At 39.6% G+C, this 21388-nt stretch overlaps 1 protein-coding gene and 1 pseudogene across 4 annotated transcripts in view; both read left to right on the plus strand.

Annotated features, from left to right (window-relative positions):
• Window positions 1-1609: 1609 nt before the first annotated feature.
• The window catches only part of PLA2G7 (phospholipase A2 group VII), a 30300-nt gene continuing 10521 nt past the window's right edge, over window positions 1610-21388 (plus strand). Inside the window, exons 1-7 of one of the 4 annotated variants that reach the window (XM_025165785.2) lie at window positions 1711-1864; window positions 1983-2336; window positions 12131-12238; window positions 13194-13344; window positions 14817-14910; window positions 16186-16254; window positions 19785-19929. In XM_025165785.2, coding sequence (XP_025021553.2) covers window positions 2211-2336; window positions 12131-12238; window positions 13194-13344; window positions 14817-14910; window positions 16186-16254; window positions 19785-19929 — 693 coding nt within the window. In that variant the 5' untranslated portion in view covers window positions 1711-1864; window positions 1983-2210. Of the gene's footprint in view, window positions 2337-12130; window positions 12239-13193; window positions 13345-14816; window positions 14911-16185; window positions 16255-19784; window positions 19930-21388 lie in introns of all 4 variants that reach the window. The other 3 variants (XM_015887833.3, XM_015887831.3, XM_015887832.3) reach the window with 3 other exon arrangements.
• Window positions 4035-4158, plus strand: LOC112540471 (U4 spliceosomal RNA; annotated as a pseudogene).

A 21388-nucleotide genomic window follows, 5' to 3' on the forward strand; every position in this document is an offset into this window, starting at 1 on the left:
CTTTTAGCTCCCTGTAGCGTCCAACCTTCAAAGTCCCATCCTATCATTTTTGGGGGGGGGGGATTCAAAATGAGCCATTTTCCCACTGGAAGGATTTATTCAATTAATTTAAAATCCCATTTCAAGTCGATCTAGACCCTTAATCTACCTATAACTTTCCAAAAACAACACTCTAATCACCCTTTTGCCATTTATTCCCCAAAATGGCCAAGTCCTTAAAGTTGCACTTAAAATTCCTTTCATTAAGGATTGAAGGAAACTCACCCAGTGAATGCCATCAAACTTGCTGTTCCGAAGGTTCTTAATATTTAAACAGCAGTAAAAATGTAATTCAAAAAATGATTAAGAAATGAGGCTTGGCTGAGCTTTATGTCCATATAGGCTACATTATGATTGTGGGCATAGATGGAATCCCTCAACTCCCAGCCACTTCACTCACCAGCTGACTGCAAAAAACTCAGTTCTTGCAGTCTACTCAGGAGGAGCAGCTGTCTGGAGTACATGTGGACAATCCCACGATTTGTCTTTGAAGAGATTTCGCTGGCCGGGATCTGTCCCCTGGTCAGCGATCTCACCTGTAATGCCGTCCCTGCTCCTTCAGAGATGAGGGATGTCTAGCTCGCCATGTCCTCACCAGAAGTCTGTCTGCCCTGTTTTCTCTCTCAATTAGCGTTATGCTTCCTAATTTTTTTCCCATGTCCATCTCTTCCCCATTCCTGTATTTGAAATTAATTTATCTTCAGGCTTCCAAGCAGATAAGAGTGGAGCTCTGTTATTTACTTAAGGGAGAAACTCAGCATATTTGTCAAGACAAACCCAGGGGTCTAGATTCTAGACAATTGCAGCCAACCTGCTCTTCCTCATTCCAGCCTTCTGAAAATGAAAGACGCTGAACTGGGCTTTCATGACTGGCTAGTTTCCTTGTACAGTATTCCTTACGTTCAGTGACTCCCCAGCCCCCTGCAGTAAGAGACAAGTTTGCCCTTGGCTGGCCAGGGTCAATTATTCAGTTCTACAGGATCAAGACAGGGCAGGGACCCTTTTTCCTACTTGGGACTATTTCTGCCCTGACTTCTCTCTGGGTATGTTTAATTATACTTGTTCAAATTAGAATCTTTTTGGTACGTTGTTTACTAATTTTAAACATTTTCATAGACACACTTTTATAACTGGGGGACGCCTCCATGCATTTCTTCCTTTTGCGTTATGTTAAACTCGGCGCAACACCTAAATGTGGTTTGGGGGAAGGGGAAGCCAAGGCAGCCGAGAGAAGACTCCAAGCAGAGTCCCGAGATTACGGAATTGGGCAATGACATCCGATTCGCCCCAATTTCACGGTGGCCCTGCTTGGTGTGAGATCTGGGGCACCGGAGAGCGGTCCAACCCGTCTCCAGCGAGAACAGGCGGGCCTCCTCAGCTGTGAACGGCCGGACAGCGTGAAGCGCTGAAGCACAACAGAAACGTAAGCTGTATCTCCAGCATGTTGAAGCCGCCTTCCTCCACTGGCGACGCTGGCGCCCAGGCTCCCCCCACTCTTTCCCGGCTTTCCAGGCGTGCAGCCGAGAGGGCGCAGCAGCAGCAACAGGGCGGGGGTGGGTGCGTAGGGAAGGCTGGATGAAAGTCCAGGTCAGTCCCTTCCTCCTACGGAGGGGACGGGAATATGCGGAGACCGCCCACATCTGCTGGCGGAGCTGCGAGTCGAGGCCAGGTCGCTGTTCTCAAAGGAGCGCGCCCCGCCGAGATCCTTCTTGCGCCGCAGGCAGCGCGCGACTGGGACGTGGAGGCTCCGAGGGAAGACGCGGGAAGTGGACTTGGGAAGGGCGTCCTCCTCAAGCGGCGGTGGTGGCTGGCTCTGTAAGGGAAGGTGCGGGCATCTGCAGCCTTCTTGGCGCGTTAACCCTTTCCCCGATTGTCTGGCGGGAGGCTTCGATTGGCTTATCTTCTCTAGGGAATAGCGCTTTTCTTCTTCGCCTTCTCTGCAGTTCAGACCGTTCTCTTGTTGGCGATTTACTTCCGAAAATGTATCGGTGGAACGTCATCGTTTTCGTTCCTGAGCCTCTTCCATTTAGTTGGTTGCAGTGTTGCGGGTGCCTTGTCCAGTTTCAGTTTCAGGACTTAGGGCCTACCTCGGAGACCTAATTGAAGCGCTATCCAATTAAAAATATAATTTTCGACCACTTTGCTATAACATTTGCGGCAGTCTGGGAACCATGTCAACAATGTATACAAAAAGAGCATTATCCTTCTCCAGAGAAGTCCATAGTCTGTTAAGGACGTACAAAAAGAGATCTGCCAGTAGAATGACAGGGCAATTTCACAATACCTTGGTGACCAAAGTAAGTATTGACATTTCCAAATCGTAAGTATTTCTAGGCATTACCTCAGAAAGTTCTCATCTCTATATCGTTAGAATTTTTAAACTCTTAGAGCTACCTTTGAAAACGAACAGAACAGAACCTTTATTGCGGCCAATGACCAGTCCATAAACCACTTGGATACATAAAATTAATATTGATAGTTAGGGGAACAGATTTGTCAGTCAGGCTGCTGCAGACTTACATATCACATGACAGAAGTTGACCCCACTTAAAGAGATGGGGTCACCTGAATCTGAGAGTAAGAGGTTTAAATAGAACTGATCAGAATGACCAGGATATGTAATCAGGTGTGGAATTAACAGCTCACAGCAAGTGTTGGCATAAAATGGACAGTAGAGTAAGCCAAGTTTATTTATTTTTATTATTGAGAAGAAAAAAAACCCACAGTGCTTTAACAAAAAAGTTAAATACAACAAAGAAAAAAACACGTTAATATGTCATCATAACAGTAAACAATTACAATTCTATATATACATACCTATTATTATTCAAGTATGTATATATTTCTAATCCATTTATATGACTATCATTTTTTTTAACCCAGTGTATTTTGTATAAATGTGTCCCATATTTCATTATACTTGTCCATACAAAGCCTACATCTATAGGCAATCCGCTCATAAGTAGCAAGTGCAATCAGATCTTCAATCCATTGAATAAATGGGGCCATAGGTTTATCTTTCCAATGCTGCAGTATCAGTCTTTTAGCCATAGTAAGGGCACAGAGAATCCATTTACATTGTCTGGGTGTCCAGTTCCATGTATTAGGTATATAGTTCAAAAGAATATTGTCCCCTGAAAATTTTAGCTTTTGTCACACCATCATATTTATATAGTCCACTACTTTCTCCCAAAACTTAGTAACTATAGGACATTGTAGAAACATATGCTTTAATGAGGCATCGTCCTTATTACATCTCCAACAAAACGCTGTTTTTGACAATCCTTTTCTATACAGATGTAATAGAGTCTACTAAATTCTAAATACAGTGGAACCTCAGGTTACGAATTTAATTCGTTCTGTGACTCTGGTCGCAGCCCGAATTGGTCGCAACCCGAAGGAAATTTCCCCATAAGGTTCAATGTAATTACCGTTAATCCGTTCTGGCGTGGAGGACAGGGAGGCGGCTATTGCTTGGAGGGAGAGTCCCCCTCCCTACGACTACGTGTCAGGGGCGGGAAATGGCCACAGACCACGTGTCAGGGGCGGAAAAATGGCCACGGACCACATGTCAGGGGCAGAAAAATGGCCGTGGACCACGTGTCAGGGGCGGAAAAATGGCCGCGGACCACGTGTCAGGGGTGGAAAATGGCCGCGGACCATGTGTCAGGGGTGGAAAATGGCCGTGGACCACGTGTCAGGGGCGGAAAAATGGCCGTGGACCACGTGTCAGGGGCGGAAAATGGCCACGGACCACGTGTCAGGGGCGGAAAAATGGCCACGGACCGTGTCACAGGAGGGAAAATGGCCGCGTATCCTGTTCGTACCCCAAGGCGGAGTTTGCAAACTGAGGTAAATTTTTGCGGCTGGAGCTGGTCATAACCTGAAAAGTTCGTTAACAGAGGCGTTCGTAACCCGAGGTACCACTGTATTATTTTTTGTTGTATAAGTCATAATTTGAGGCCCATTGATGCTGTTGTTGTAGAGGTTAAAACAGCTTTGCACAGTGGCCGTATCGTAGCCAATGAGGTTAATCCAAGGCACGATTATTGCTAATTGAAAACCTAGTAAGGCAAGTTTGACAGTTTCTGTATCTCCACCACATAGGCAGACCATGGATTTGAATGGAATCCCTTTGGTATCTCCCCTCTAAAACTGCTGATGGAAGTGTGTTAAACCATGCTAGGCTTAGGGCCCTCCTTAGTTTAGGAACAGCGATTTCTTTTAAGTATCTGGAGGGTCTGTAGGGGTGTGTGGGCTCCTTTAAAATAGATCTTTGGGGAGGGACATTAAGTCTGTTTGAATGTCGGTGTCCTTGAGATTCTGCTTGATTGCCTCTACTGTCTGTTCTTACCCCAGCATGTGCACTTGGGTTAAAGAAAAGCCCCAAAGTTCCAGTGTCTTATATAATGCTGTGGCCCAGGAGGAAATGTATTTGTCAGAGAGAACCTGAGGGGTTAGGCCTGTGGGGGAAAAGAGGAGTTTAGGCCAGTATATGAAAATATGTCTCCAGGCTTTAGATTCAATCTTGCTAATGCCAGCCTTGTGACATAAGATCACATTTGAAACACAACAGGGCCCTTGGAATAAGGTCCTGAGAAACTTAGTCTGAACCCTTTCCAGGGGGGCGAAAGACTTGTATAGACCTATCTATGCACCAAATAATAATTGTGACCAGTCTTAGGCTGAATATACTCAAAGTGCAGCAGGGGTGTATAATGCTCCTTTGGTACAGAAGTAGGTTTGGAGGGCTGTGGCAGATCTTTGAGCTTTTTGGATTACATATTCCATGTGTAGCCTATGTGTGGTTGTGGCATGGAATAAAATACCAAGATACTTAAATGACTTGGCCTGCTCTATTGGGTGCTTATTTAATTTCCAGATGTGCATTTTAGGGCTTTTCTCCAATATCAGCACCTTGGTTTTATTATAATTAATTTCTAGGACTTCTGTGTTGCAGTATTCAGCCAAGGCTCTCAAGGCTGTTTTTAAGCCAATGTGGATCTGGGAGAGGAATACTGTATCGTCCGCATGTAGGAGAATTGCTGTGTGCTTCTGTGGCAGTTTCGGAGAATGATGTGAGAGATTATTCATCCTGGCAACTATGGAATTGATGTAATAGTTGAATAGTGATGGTGCCAGGATGCATCCTTACTGAACTCCTCTGTTGATGGGGATTTCCTTAGAATAATGACTTTGGGAGCTGCATCTTACTACTACAAAGGTCAGTAGAGTTGTCATATACATTATAAATGAGCAAAAGGAGCCTTCTATCTATGGTGGAATTTTGGAGCTTGTGCCAAAGATTAGATTGGGAATTTAAATCAAAGACTGCTCTGAAATCAATGAAGATTGTGTATAGTTTTGCACATGGTTTTGAGGTATATTTCTCTGCCAAATGTTGCAGGATAAGAGCGTGATCGAAAATAGAACAGCCACGTCTGAATCCAGCTTGTTCCTTGGCTAGTATGTTCTCCGGGTCTAGCAGCTCCTGAAACTGTATGGATAGGTGTCTGTCATAAGTATTGCTGATGGTACTGAATGGACTGATGAAGCAAGTAGTTAGCTGGAAGATTCTGATTATTTATTTATTTATTTTTATAGCCGATTACCTATCTTGTAGATGCGGGCTATTAGAGCAAGGCGCCAATCTTTGGGAATCATTGCTGTTTGGTTGATGTACAGTATGTGAACAGAGAAGCCAATACCATAGTCCACCATTCCAAATTACTTCGGAGAACCTCAGCTGTGATGAAATCTATGCCTGGGTCCTTGCCTGAGCTGAGCTGTTTAATTAAATCTGTGATGTCAGCATGTGTGACGGGGGGCACTGAGGGTATGAACTGTCAGTTCCATTGGGATCTGTGTCTAGTATGGGTGTGTCATCTGTTGTATATAAAGTCCAGAAATGCTCCTCCCATTTGGCAGCTAGTATTAAATAGGGAGGTTGAGGTAGTCTATTTAAAAGATGGCGAGTAATGTGATGCCAAAATACAGCTGTATTCTTGGCCCGTGCCACACCTATGGGTTGCTGCTAGCTGTCCCTAGGTGCCTGTTGTTGATTTTGTTGAATCAGCCTCTTGTATTGCCTTTTCCTATTGAGGAGGTCTTGGAAGTATGCAAAGTAGGGTCTTTTCTATGTTTTCTGAAACAATCGAGTTCTTTTCTGGTGTCCTGACAGTAGTGGTCATACCATGGCTGGTTTGGAAATGGAGGATTGCTTCCCTTTATGGACTTGGTTTTGCCTGCTATAGTGAGAACTGGCTGTAGAAGCTGTATCAGGTGAGTATAGGTGGTGTGGGTGTCTCTTTCAGCCTCTCCACAAAGGATTGTAGATCTAAGGTGGATTGCTTTCTCCCAGGCAAATACTTGTGCCACTTTCTCCTTTAGTTGTGAGGACCATTTAACAGAGGTTGGTCCTGGTTCTAATTCATTGCCAGGAACCAGACTTGTCTCTACAGCCTTAGAGTATTAGGGAAATTATCACTCTCAGAATGATAATAGATTTGGAACTCTAGCAGAAAGGAGCAGAGGTTTTTAGAAATTATTGTACAGTCTAGAAGAGAGGGTCTGGCTTCTGCCCAATGGGAGAATTGTGCAGGGTGGTCACTGCTTATTGCCCCATTCAGTGGGAAAAGATCCAATTCATTAAAAGTTTGAGCCATACAAAGACCTTTATGGTCTGCAGTATTATCTTTTGATTTCCTTAAGAGTAGTTGGGGAGGTATCTCATGATCAGGGCTGATCAGGTGGTGTTTGGAGTAAAGAAGTTTATCATTAGCCCCTTTCTAGCATTAAAATCTCTGGTGATTTTAGGGGATTTTAATGCTAGAATGGGCAGAGGCAAAAGACTTCAAGATGTTACTTAGGTAGGCTTCCAAGCTGGTCCATAACATATTCGCTTGAGAATGAGAGTAAGTTGGGGGGATGTATACGTTAACCATACACAAGGATTCCTTGGTGAATTGGAGCAGAATAGCTTGAGCATATTGGGTTAATGTGTCTAACAGTTTAGCTTGACTCTTAGAGATAAGATATATATATATACAATATATATAGAATGGTAATGAAGTTTTGGTAATGAAGTTAATAAAGCTGGAGACTTTGGATCTGGCATGCCACCCTGCAGTGTTACAGGACAGAAATGTCAGCAGGTTTCTTGAGCCTGATGTCAGAGAGATGGTTCCCCTTCAGATACTAAAGGGGCCAGTGAATTAGAGGTGCATCAGCCATATGCAATTCTTCACAGGAAGCTGAATGGATTGGTGAGGGACCATCATTGTGAGTTCGGTTGTCAGTTTTAGTCAGTGACAGAGTCAAACTATTCAGTATTGCATGAGATGGTCCTGTACTGGGAACAGAACTAAGTCAGTCATTTGTGTGATTTGACTCCAAATTCAGCAAGCAGGAGGTATCAGCCTTTGGTGAGTGAGCATCAGCAGCAAATAGCTGCCTGGAGGTTGCTGGGATGGAGATGATGTCCTCCTCAGTCAGCTGCAAGATATCTGAACTTACCAAGTCAGTTTGATCCCCTTCTAGCACAATAGCACACAGAGAGTGCACTTAAGCTTTTATTTGATGAGTTGTCTTGCATCAGGGCATTTGCATTTGATGTAAATGGTTGGCTTGCTGGTCCTTATCAGGAGAAATGCACCTCAGCTCTAACTTGGTCAGGATACTCTTGGATGCTGGAGATGGGCCTTGGGTAAGGCTGGGAGTTATCTGGTCTTGGCTGTTGCCTAGCAACATGGCAGGACTGCCCATTTTCATCTGGGAACACTCTGGGGCATTTTGCTTCTCCAGCTGTCAGCAGGGCAGAACAACTGTTATCCTGAAAGACTTGGAAGGGTGTAATATGAATCCTCCTTAAATAGTTCCTCACTCTCAGCATCATTAGTGGAATTATTGTATATTTGAAAGTAAGAACCACTCTTGTGTACCTAGCATGCCTAGGTAATCTGGGTAGCCATTCAGTCCTTATAAGTTCACTGTGAGAAACTTGACAACACATCAGCTGTGTGAGTGAGTGAGCAATAGCCCACTTGGGGTGCCATCTGCCATGATTGATGTTATTCTCCTCAATTAAAAGTACTTTCCTGTCTGGCTGAAGAACTTTTACATTACCATCTTTGAGTTTGTGGGGGTTGTAAGAAGACCTCCTCCATAATGTTACACTATCCCCCATAATGGTTCATGGGACCTTCTCCCTATTGGTGTTAATGTTTAGCAGTTTGTTGTCAGGGAGTCCACCTGACAGTTTAAACGTAAACTGTTCTATCAAGAATTATAAACTATCAATGTTGTTGTTAGTTATCAGAAGTTGATCATAAATAGACATTACTGTTTGTGCTGTCTGGAGCAGTTCTTTTATTATTATTATTATCATTGCTTTTTTTCTCTTCTCTTTTCAGTTATTTTAACTTTTGTTAAATTTGCTTTGTCTATCTTTTATTTCCTTTTATCAACATATAAATACATATATAAATATATACACTAAGTAATAATACAATGGAGATCTTAATATTAAGTAATTAGTTTCAGATCGAAACTATTGTCATATAACTACTACTTGGTTATGATATGCAATGGTCTTTTTTTATGTTATATTCAATTTTGGATGAAAAGTTAAATAATTTTATGCTTGCAATGTTGACATTCTAAAATCCTATTAATATTGATATAATTTTTACTTTTTTCTTCTTATTTTCAATACTTTAAGCTTTCTAAATAATAGAATGTTCATAGCTTATAATCATACTACATAAACATTATTGCATTGAAATCTGCTTTGAAATAATACAATGTATCAAAATTTGTAACATTACCATAAAAGAAAAAGAATAAATTGTAGTTGATTGTATTTTGCAGGTGCTTTTTTTTTTTAATGAACATATTATGATGCTTGGGGAAAAAAAGATGTTATTGTTTGTGCTGGCAGGAGGCAGTCTATGGCCACCAGTTCCATGTCTAGTGTTTGTGGTTTCGATTCATTTTCTGGCTCTAGTTCTAGCTGGAATTTATCTTCCAAAGTTGTCAGTTCCTCGCTCTCCCATTCAAGCAAGGTATTGTTGTTTGAGGGGCAAACAGATGGCTCACCTGGTGGGTTGTTATGTTGTTGTAGCCTCTTGCTTGTTGGCTGGCTGGAATGTTGACTGTTCTTTGGTGGTTCATGGCTTGTCTTCTAATGCTTCTGTGTTTTGGTTTTGTTTAAAGCAGTGTTGTCCAAACTTGGCCACTTTAAGATGAGTGGACTTCAACTCCGAGAATTCCCCAGCCACACTGCGTTCAAGATTTATATTTAATTTTTGGAAGGTTCCTTCTGCATTTGCTGTTACTGGCATTCCCCATCTGGTTTTGTTATTTACTTAGCTCCAGCAATAGCTGTCTCTCTTGATCTCCTCAAGAGGCTCTCGTAGCAGTTAGATAGCAGTGACAGCAAGGTTGATAAAAGTAATGCTCAATACCAGTAGATAAGAATGGAAGGATAAAAGAGGAATAGTAAAATGAATATAATATATATAAAACAATAGGAGATAGAAGATGAAAAGGTGAACAATTAAAAGGGATTAAAAGATTTGGGGGGAGTTTAAATACAGAACTGCTCACCTGTCAGTATCTTGGGTCCTCCCCTTTTAAATGAAATAATAATAATAATAAAAAAATACTTTTTGGGAATACTAGGGGATATGTCCAATACTAGGAGATATGTCCAAACATTCTAGGGGATAAGTCCAAGGGACTTAAGAGTCCCTTGGAGTGCTAGGAGGTCAAACCAGTCAATCTTAAAGGAAATCAACCCTGACTGCTCATTGGAAGGATTGATAATGAAGCTCAAGCTCAGATACTTTGGTCACCTAATGCGAAGAGAGGACTCTTTGGAAAAGACCCTGCTGCTGGGAAAGATTGAAGGCAAAAGGAGAAGAGGACGGCAGAGGATGAGATGGTTAGATAGCATCACCAAAGCAATGAGCATGAAACTGAGCAAACTCAGGGAGGCAGTGAAGGACAGGAAGGCCTGGTGCAACATGGTTCATGGGGTCACGAAAAGTTGGACACGACTTAATGACTGAACAACAAGTCCTCTTTTTTCCCCTGTAAATATTTAAACATGGTTAACTTTTCTGTTTAAATCAGTGGGCTTTACTCGGATCTAACCATATTGAAGTGTACTCTGAGACTTATGTTTTCTTCTCATTACATTTCAAGTTCCTTTTGATCTTAAAAATATATCTGCATACTCATACCAATGTTATTTGTATTCTCAAACATGACTGGGGTGTGCGAACAGATAATTACAGTTTCCAGGAAATAGTATTGAGCGATTTTGAACAAACCATACTTGTTCATGTTACTGTACTCTTAATGTTTGTTCAGTGACATTCCTTACAGTCCTTATTAGTATAAGAAAAATTGTTTATAATTGTGGCTTTAGCTTAACAACATGATTATTCATAAACAAAGATTGTCATTAAATTAGGACTGCAGTCTCAGTTACCACATATATCAATTTAAAAATATTAACACTTTTGAGCATTGGTTCTGTTTTAATACATGTGCCCCAGCTAAGGAATTTTTCTAACCATTAGTAATTGAAACACATACCATATATTTGCAGTGGGATAAGGCCCTGGTAAGCTGTCAGATTCTATTAAGAACATGCTCTTATTTGTCAAAACACCTTAATTCTCAGGGACAGATGTTTCAATGCAACTAGCATTTTTCTAGAAATTGGTGGTAATTATTTCATTGTTTTTCCTAATCACTAAAATGTCCATAGAAATTGAAAATTGAAAAATAAAAATATAATAAAATACATTACAGTACAACCATCCACAATAATGACCAAGAGGTAACAACCAGTAAATAGATGTGGTAACATTTTGTAACCCAAAAGCTATCCTAAATATTTCTATTTTCAATAGTTTATGAAAAGTTAATATTATTATAATATAATATTATTAACTTTTCATAAACTATCAAATTTATGCATATAAAATTTCAGGGAGAAGATATTCCAAAAGGCAGGTGCAGTAGCTGCGAAGACAGTGCTTGCAAGCCTCCATCTCCCTTACTCTGCAAAAGTGGGGAATCACTAGCAGGGATTGGGATGTATATATCAGGCAGCCAAAATTGATTGGAAAAGTTGGTCCTGAAGTTACTCCAGGGTCAAGCCATCTAGGGCTTTAAAGGTCAAAAACAGCATTTTGAATTGCACTTAGAATGGGGAGACAGCGCAAGACCCAAACCACTGTGGTCTCATAGGCTTCTATCAGCATGTACCAGCCAACAACTAGGTCACTGCATTTTGGACTAGTTGAAAGTTCTGGGTGGTTTTCAAAGTCAGCCCCATGTAGGGTAAATTGCAGTAGTCCAGCCAACTGATGATGAGAGTGTGAGTCACTGTTGTGAGTTCCCCAAGATAGATACCAAGATATTCACAAAACTTAATTAATTTTACTAATAACAAATAGATTACACAAACACTTATAGATTTCAGGTTTCTAACAAATGTAGCTTGCTAAAACTTTTCATTTTCTAATTTTATAATCCAAATGAGATGGAATCAGGAAACTACATTCCCAACAAAAATTCCCTGGATCAGCAATACTTAAAATACTTAAAATCAATAATACTTCAAAGTATATGAAGCTTTGGCTGAAAAATTAATACAACAATAATGGCGCTTTTAAAAACTCTACACTGCACAACAAATGTAGTCAGATTTAGTTACTACTGCTAAACTATATTGCCACTATCATCTTTCCCCAGCTAATTTCTACAGTAACAAAGGGAAGGAAGTAATAAATATATGTAACTAATAAATATGTGTAGATTATAGTACAAAAGTTTTCTGCATCAGTAATAATTTTTACTAGGGGAAGAGGTAAGAAATGTATGAAGTAATCAGCATAATTAATAATTAATATGAGTTCAACTTTGTCTTATTTTCTTCTGTTGAACTGTAGGCAGTGTACCCTGAAAGCTCAGACAGTTTCTCATCTGCACAAACCTGTTTTATTATTTAACACTGTTGTTGCATTGTTTAACTTAGTATAATTCCCATACTTTTATCCATTTGCTTGTTTTTCAGATTTGTCAAAGTTCAAAGCAAATGAGCAGCAACTCTCAGAGAATTCCTGAAGGGAAAGGTCCTTATTCTGTGGGATGTACAGATCTCATGACTGGTTATAGTATTCAGGTATTTATAAACTGCCATCATTAATAAACCTTGCATGAAAACAAAACTAATCCAAAATATAAAATAGTCTAGCAGATGATCCATCTAGCATTATTGTTTTCAGGCTAGAAGTTTTACTAGTTACTGCAGTCAAGCAACTGGCAGAATGTCATTTCCAAATGAAGCAGGTATCCCCAAGGTACCTGCGCCAATCAGTTTCTCCTTTCCTCCCTGGTCAGTTATGTGTTGTGTATTTTGAGCTAGTTATGGCACAAGCCCACTGCTGCCCTATTCAAAAGACTAACTTGTTACACAAAACAGGTAGCTTTTTCTCTTGTCTTTTTATAATGTAAAAGTAACCTGCCTTTTATTTAAAAAGCTCACGGAAAACATCCATAAACGTCTGTTTTGGACCCATTCACATCTTTCATTCATTTTGTCAGGAACAACAAGGAGGAAGGAGTTCATTTGCTTTCTTCATTCATTACAAAATAAATACACAATCCTATCCAAGCCAATTTTGAGGCAATTTTAACTGAGGCAAGTTGCTTTGATAAAAGGTAGGGACAGTATAATAATGGAATATTAAAAAGGGGTATCTATTTATGGTTGTACAAGAGAGTTGAGGCCCTTTTGTGATAAACAAGTTTTCTATATATAGAGTAGGTATAGAATTTCAGACTGCAGTAAAATGCCAAGTTTTATTGTTTGACTGTGCTGGTGCTGCAAAAATGCCATGAATCAGCCAGTACAGATAATGATGGTGTCCAAACTCTCCTCTGGTTATGGCCAACATGAATACTTTCAAAAGAGAAATACAGTATTTTGATTTGAAACACTGTACTTTTAAGCAAGTTTTTGTCATTGGTAATTTTTAAAATGAGTAGATTAAGGGTAGAGCTTATTTATTCATGCTTTTTTTCAATTAAATGTTTAGAAGCAGTTTTCAATAACTAATTTTATTATTTAATACTAGGGGATTTTTTTGCGTCTGTATTATCCTTCCCAAAATTGTATGAATAATGAAGATACAACATGGATTCCCAGAAAAGAATATTATTATGGACTGTCTGATTTTCTTAACATATATCGGAAGTTAGGGGAGTTCATTTTTGCACGCTATGTTGGTAAGTTTCGGAGGGGTTGTGAATTATAGTCACCAGCCCATATAAAGCATATTCTTCTGTATATGTGTTTTCAGCCTCCAACTCTCAAGTGTATGCATTTTCTATGTCTGATTCTTAGAAAAACAATTATGGTAGGTACTAACAATATTCTGATTAGTGCTATTAGAGAAATAGATTCTTAAGATAATTTACAAAAGGATGTTGCAACAATTGTTTCTGCAAAGGCAATATAAAGTTAGCTTCTCTACATCTGTGCTGGGCCCACCCAAGGCTGATTTGGGTAGAAAAACATACAGTACTGTAAAATATAGAAACAAATGCTAAAAACTACCCCAAGGTAGTTTAAGGCAAAGCATATTACTCTTTTATGACACAGAAGAATCCAGACAAATTGCTCAAGACCTATGAGCTTATTTATGTAACTCTTTGGGTCCATAGTGGCAGCATTTTTATTCAGTTCCAAGGCTGAATAATTATGTCCAACAGAGTAAGTTGAGCTTGGATTGGTTTATTGTGTTCAGTCTCAACAGCTCCAAATATTGCTAATGCTAAAATGGCCATCATATGATTAGTTTAGCACATGGCAGAGCAATTTGTATTCACTGCCATGATTCTGAAAAGAACTTTTTCAATATATTTATATGGGGGCAGTGCCCTTGGGAATTAAAATTTTTAACAATCTGCAATAAGTGCTTCTTGAATTATTCCTTTTTAAAAAAGATTTTGCTGCAAAGCAGCCCTTCTAAATCAGTCAGAGGTCAAGGGACTCCACAGTGTATCTGATATCAAGAAATATTTAACTGAATCTGCTCATCCAGAGAGAACATCTCTGGAAAGCCTGTTAAGAGTATCCCCCCATTCCCAAAATGAGGGGGACCTAGATGAGATGATAGGTCTTTTCCATTGCAGACCCCACACTTTAGAAATCCTTAGCTCCAGAAGTCTGTAAAATCTCCCTTGCAGCTTTTAGAAGAACTTTAAAGACAGTTTTCACCAGGCCTGCAACCCTTGCTAAATTGTGTTGGCACCCATCTTGGGGGAGGGTTGATTTATTATTAGTTATCTGTAGATGTTGTCCCATTAGATTCAGCCTTGTTTTCTCCCCACTAATACACCTGGAAGGTTGTTACATTATAATGTATTCTTTTAGTGTCAAATAGTCCCAGATTGTTTAGTAGTGCTGCCAACAGTAAAACAACTGTAAACCATAAAATTCTGGACTCAGATAATTTACTATTCTTGAAACCCCTCTCTCTACTTTTAGAGATAGAAAATAGATCTGCAGATATAGAGTGGAACTTGTGTTATCCAGGGGAAAATGTACAAAAATAGCTAATAAATATTTGGGATGGATAAGAAAGTGCCATTTCAAGAATGCTGTACAGTTTGCAAGAAGACTTTAAATTCAATCTACTGAAGCCATAAAAAAAAAAAATCAGAAAAAGTACCAAGAGTTGTTTTCTTCTGTCTAGGCTCAGTTACATGTCCTGCAAAGTGGAATGCTGAATTCAAGCCTGGAGAAAAATATCCCCTAATTATTTTTTCCCATGGACTTGGAGCATTTAGGTAACACTGCCTTTTTGCATATCTTATATCTCTGAAAAAGCAGGTCTGGTTCACCATGTATGCTTGCATTCATTCAAGACAATCCATGCAGATGACAGCCATATCTTTTTCTAGCATGGCTTCACCCTACATAAACCATCAATAAGAAATATCTCCTGAAATAAGATCCCTGAGGCTTTTTGTTACATATTATTTAATAATATTATGGCTGCAATATTAATTTTTACTGTTTGGAAGATGAAGATGATAATTAAGATGATGAAGATGATTATAATCAAAACTAACATAGTTCCATACCAAGAGCAGCCTTTGGCCATGCTGACTACTAATTATCAGAGGTGTGGTCAAACACACCTGGAGGAACCAAGATGAATCTAGAGCTATCTGGTTTTGGACATGAGTGAGTTGTATCCAATCCCCTGTTCATTTTATAACTCACCTATAATTTGGGGCAATTCATAACCTTTAGCCTTTGTTTTTCTGATTGTTAAAATGGAATTCTCTCATTCCTGCCATTCTGTACAATGCCCATGCTGCATTCTCACCATAACAACTTCATATTTTTTTTATTTTCACCACCCAGCTCCTCCCCAGTCTTTCTCTCACTTTACCAACCAACTCACTCTCCACTTTATTGCCTTTCTTCATTCTATTTGCTGTGCACATCTCTAGTTACCTGCTGACCCATGTGATTCTCTAGCTTCTCATAACCCCACATTCTCTGTCCACGTTCTTTTCCCAGGAAGCAGTTGTCCAAAAGGGGCTCCTCTTTTCCTTTTTCCCAGAATGCTTCTTGACACAGAATGAATGAATGAAAGTCAGGAGCGACCTGTGGCATGAAAATGATTGGGGGGGGGGCTGAAATGTTTTGCAGCAGTACATTCTTCATGTTCCTAATTGTTTAATGATGTGAATAGAATATGGGGAAGGGAAACAAACAGCCTTAAGGATGCATTGGCCTATTTTGGTAGAGGTTTTTATGACTATGGACATGACCAGGAAATATTTCCCACAATACAGAAGGGGAACTGGGAGACTGCCAGAATGTTCTTAAAGATAAGGTGTGTATATTTCCCTGATCCATTCTCTTTTTTTCATCTTTATATATTTTACCTTATCAATATACATGTGACAACATGTTTTAATCTTTCTACAAGATCTAGGAATTTAGGCTGTTTATGTATAATAACAAATATCAATAATAACAAAGGAGATGTAGCATGCAAATGATTTACAAGATTGACCTAATCTGCAAAATTCTATTTATTTCAATAGAACGCTGTATTCTGCAATTTGCATTGAAATGGCATCTCAGGGGTTTGTTGTTGCTGCTGTGGAACATAGGTATGTTTATATCTCAATTTTTAATTGACTGAAGTAGAAATATGCATATAGAATCTGATTAAACACTTTGTACTTATTGTAAACTGAGAATACCAATGAATTTCATTCTACCAATCAGAGACCCAGTATGGAATAATAACTATGGTGTTTCAAGCCTCATTTGCCTGTGACCTCAAGGGGGGATGTTGGGCCAATTCACCTCTTTCAGCCAACCTCCTCTTTTCAGAGGCTCGTGACTATGAGGATGAACTTCAACATTTGGACTGTTGGCTGTAGTCAACACAAGTGTTTTGAATTATTGCTTTGAGAGGTACTTCAGTGGACAATGTGACATCAGTTTGAGTACTTTCATAGATTTTTGAGGAAAGATTTAACAGAAAATACTAACTACTGAATAGCCTTCTATTACCAGTCTTGACAGAAAAATCTGTTTACACTTCCACACTTTCTCATATTTTACATATATTTTATTCTACTTGCATATCATGCCCATTGCATTGTTCCATTTTGGAGTGCTATTTAAAGCTCAGAAAAGGAGTAAAAATAATAAACCAAAGGAATTAAAGGCATAAGACAAGAACAATGAAAGGAAGCATAGCAAAACCTAGTTTACACCAATATCACTGTATGTCCCCATACCTTGTTATCTTTGCAAACCATCCTTTCTTCCACCATATCCAACCACTGCTTCATACATTGCCTTCTGCTCTTTAAACTTCTCACCTCTCTCTTTCTGAGGATCCCATCAATTTCATCCAGCCTTTACTTCTTAGCCTTCCCTTTCCTATTGAGCCATTCACTCTCCATGTATTTCTTTTGCAATTTGATCTCATTCATTGTCTCTATATGGCCAAACCATCTCAATTTACTTCTTTCATTCTGGTCACGTACTTTTGTATTCAGTCTACATTCACTCATCACTCATTCACTCTTGCTGTTCTTGTTTTACCACACATATTTTATAGATACTCCATCATACTGCATTCAACCTCCTTCTGAATTTATTTTGACATGTGTTCTTATTTTTTTTTTTTTTTAATCTGCGCTCAGTCGTTACCGACTCTGCAGTGACTGCTTGGACGAGTCCTTGCAGTTTTCAAGGCAATTGTTTCGGAAGTGGTTTGCCAGAGCCTCCTTCCTAGAGCAGAGCCCAGCTGGCGAGCGCAGGAGGCGGGGTTTCTTTTGCTTCGCGCCCTTTTTGGGCGCGCACGGTTTTTGGGCGCGCACGGTTTTTCGCGCTTACCGGCAACTGCTCCCGACTCCTTTTTTGCAAGGCGCTGCCAGCATTTTTCCTCCCACCGGAGTGAGAGTACCCATTTATCTACTCACGTGAGTTTTCGAACTGTTGGGTTTACAGGAACTGGGGAGGAAACAGGAGCTCACCCTGCTAACGCGAAGGCTGGACTCGAACCGCTGAAGCGTCGACCATTTCTGGCCGGCAACTTTCAGCGTCATTAAGCCGCTGCGCCACTGCGTCCCCCATGTGTTCTTATACACAGCCATTTTTGCTTTTTTCAACGAACAGTAATTTTTCATAATAAACCACATACTACACATTACCTTTATACCAGCATTTTAAAAAAAGCATTCAAAAGCTTGTTGCATCATACAGTCTAGCTCACATTTGCTGCAAATCATTCAGGTTCTCAACCTCAACATGGCACCATATGCATACAAAAGTACATGTACATTCATGTCCCAAACTGATTAATTTCTACCATTTTCACAAGCACTTCTTATACATTTATCCAGAATTATATTAAACAACTGAGGGAATATGATATATCTTTCTTTTATTCCTGGCTCAGTGTTGAATCTTTTGCAAAGCACTCCGTTTATTCTCCTGCATGATTTATTTCCGTCATTACTACTCTTGCTGCATTCAGCTACCAACTTTCAATTCCATATTCATATAAAACATTCCATAATCCAAGCCTATACACTTTACCATATGCTTTTGCTAAATCAAAAAACATGCAATAACCTTTTTTTTTTACATCCATGTATTTTTCACCAACCTCTGAAGTGCAAAAATGTGGTCCCCTGCCTGACATAAAGCTGCACTGCATTTCCCAATTTTTCTTGTTTCCACCTCTTCTACACTTTCATTTATAATTCTTCCCAGGAACACCTAACAAACTAATCCCTTTGTAAATGTAATTTACTCTTCCGACCTTTGCCTTTGAATAAGGGAACAGTTACAGCATTCATCAGGCACAGATGCAGTCTTCCCACATATTAAAAAATTGCACACCATAAGCAAATCACACATTTTAACATTTCTTCAGTTACACCATCTAAACCTGCAGCCTTACCATTTTTTGTAGCACTTATAACTTCCTATTCATCCATTTGTTCTTGGACCCTAATATTTATAGCATTTGTTTTTTCAGCATAACTCATCATTCCTGTACCAGTCTCTGGATTACTCCGAGCATTTCCTCCCTTTAGTTTCACATCAGATCATTTTGTGGAGTCCTTGGGGTTCTCTGAGCTTGGTTCTTTTCTTGCAAACGTTTCATTACCCGGCTAGGTAACATCTTCAGTGCTAAAATGGGATGGGGTTTGCTCTCTATTTATGTGCTGTGGCCTGCCTTGCCAGTGCTGGTGGGGGTGGGGGTTTTGTTTTGCTCCTCTGGTAGTTCCTTGATTAGCATATGTTTACTGCTTGATTGCAAATATCAAAAATATGTTTACTGCTTGATTGATTGAAGCAAAGGTAACCATAGGCACACAATCCAGCATTCCCAAATTGTTCCCAGCATCCATCCAATTGTTAATTTTTATCAACATTGCTCTTTCAATCTTAACCATTTCTTGCTTTCTAATTATGGTTTTTGCAACTATATTTTTCTCCCTATACATATTATACATTCTTTTTCTCAACATTTTTTGCAGCTATCATTCTCACATATGCATTTTTCTCCCATCCACTGCCTCTTTCACTTCCTCTTTCACCCAAACATCCTTCGTACTTCCCATTAGTGTAAGGCCATGGACTTCAGTGGCCCTCCATAACCTCATTCTTTTCACTTCATTCCAAGCAGCTTCCACATCCTATTTCCTTACATCTACTTTCCATTCATTCTGTTGGGAGACTAGTCTTCTAATACTTGTTCATACAGGATTCATACTTTCTGTTCCCACAGTTCTGCTTTCATTTTCATTTCTTTTCTTTCATCCTTTCCCCCCAAAATTCACTCTTAACACTACCAAAAAAAATGGTCTATCGCACATTCAGAACCTCTCATCCCCTTGTATCAATCACTAAGTCAGTCTAATTAAATCAATCATGTTTTTAGGTTTATACTCATTCCTTTGCCATGTGTATATATTAATCTTAGTAATCTTTGCCTTTTATACACCAAATTTTCTTTAATTTTATATTCTGAAGCTAACTTAGGAATGAGTTCTAACATACAAATTAGTAAAATATTTATTTTAAACCAAAGATGGCACAGTATGATTTTTGAGGGGAAAAAAGTGTTGCTGTCTCAAAGCAGAAATACGAATTTGTTTTTTTCCATTAGAGACCAGTCCTCTTCAGCTACATATTACTGTAAAGAAAACTCTAACTTAGAAGCCAAACCCCCCCCCTCAGAATTGCATAAGGAGTGGATTTACTACAGGAAATTAAAAGCAAATGAAGATGAAGTTTCACTCAGGCGGAAACAGGTATTCATACAAATCTTCAAAAACCTGGTGCATTACAGAAACATTGATTATACCTCAGGAGCCCCTATATTTTTAATCAACATGCCTAGTCATACACTCTGTAGCTGAAGTAGATATGATAGTTTCATCTGATTTGCCACCTTTAAATCCCAATTGTGACCATCCTCTCTATTACTTCCCACACTATGCAAGAAGCAGCTACAGTATGGCCCTGCCACCAACCCCCAGCAATTTACTCAATATCGAGACTTCAATCTCAGGAAGACAGATGGGCCCAAGAATCCCACCCTCGGGGCATGTTTCAAAGGCTGAATGTTAATCTGGTATGGGGACACATAAGGAGCCCCATCACTACCCACTGTGTTATTGGTACCATCGGTATTAGGCACATTGGTCCTCGCTGACAAATGCTGACTTTGATATCTTCCCTACCTATAGTTTTGCCTACCCCCACCCCCAGTATGATATTGCAAAGAGAATATGTAATGGTTAACAGTTACCTCATCAACAGTATTTCAGGAAAATATGAGACTCTATTCCACGTTTTTCACAATCACAATTTTGAATTTAAACCTCTGTTGGCTATAACAGGTTGCCATCAACATTGATTCTCTCAGTTTCCTCTGGTTGAGATTTGTCATGACAGAGATATTTTCAGCCTGGACAACCATTTTCATACTGACATCATTAGCAGTCCTATTCACAGGCATATTTACCTGGAATGTGACGGGTCACAATCATTGTAAGACTCGTTGTGAAAGTCTTGTGCTTCAGGTTCTTACCAGTACCATGACACTTCTGTGGATTTAGAGGTTACTGTTGTTTGCCAGGACAATGTCACTCCCATGTCTTTGGTGGCATTGCTCAGCACTGCCAACAACTTAATGTGAATGAAGCAAGCTATAAAACAGAAATGATGCTGACAGCTACTCATGTCTGCTCTACAACTGCAGAGAAATTCCACATTGAGATGGTAGTTGTTCCAGCACCCGTACTAACAGATCAGTTGCCAGTGGATGATGACTCAGAACTCTGTAGTTACCATGGCATGAGTCTTGAGGAAAGTTATAGCATAACTGTAAAGAATTGAGGTAAAAGTCCCCCACCATCACCTTCTGGAATTGGCCATCAACATAGGAACAGAGCCACGTAACCCAAAATCTTAGGCACCCTAGAGGTTGATTGTATATAAAAAAAATTGAAAGATCCATGGAAGGAGCATGGTCACATTTTCCAGCATAAGGTGATCAAGGAATTCTTCATTCCTAAATGAGACCTGAAGCACAGTTCAAATAGATACAGAGAATCAATTTCACTGAAGTATCTGTAGTTTCCTGCCAATCATAACTGAAGCACTTTGCTCAGAAAAGAAATTTTAGTAATTAGAGTATTATTCCTTACTTCCTCCAGATCCAGATTAGCTTTCTTTTTAAAAAGTTAATCTGTGGCCTAATTAGTG

This window comes from Python bivittatus, unplaced genomic scaffold (genome assembly GCF_059951505.1).
Source record: "Python bivittatus isolate LINGU-HERP-01145 unplaced genomic scaffold, Pbiv_v1 ctg000020_np1212, whole genome shotgun sequence".
In the NCBI taxonomy this organism is placed as follows: domain Eukaryota; kingdom Metazoa; phylum Chordata; class Lepidosauria; order Squamata; family Pythonidae; genus Python; species Python bivittatus.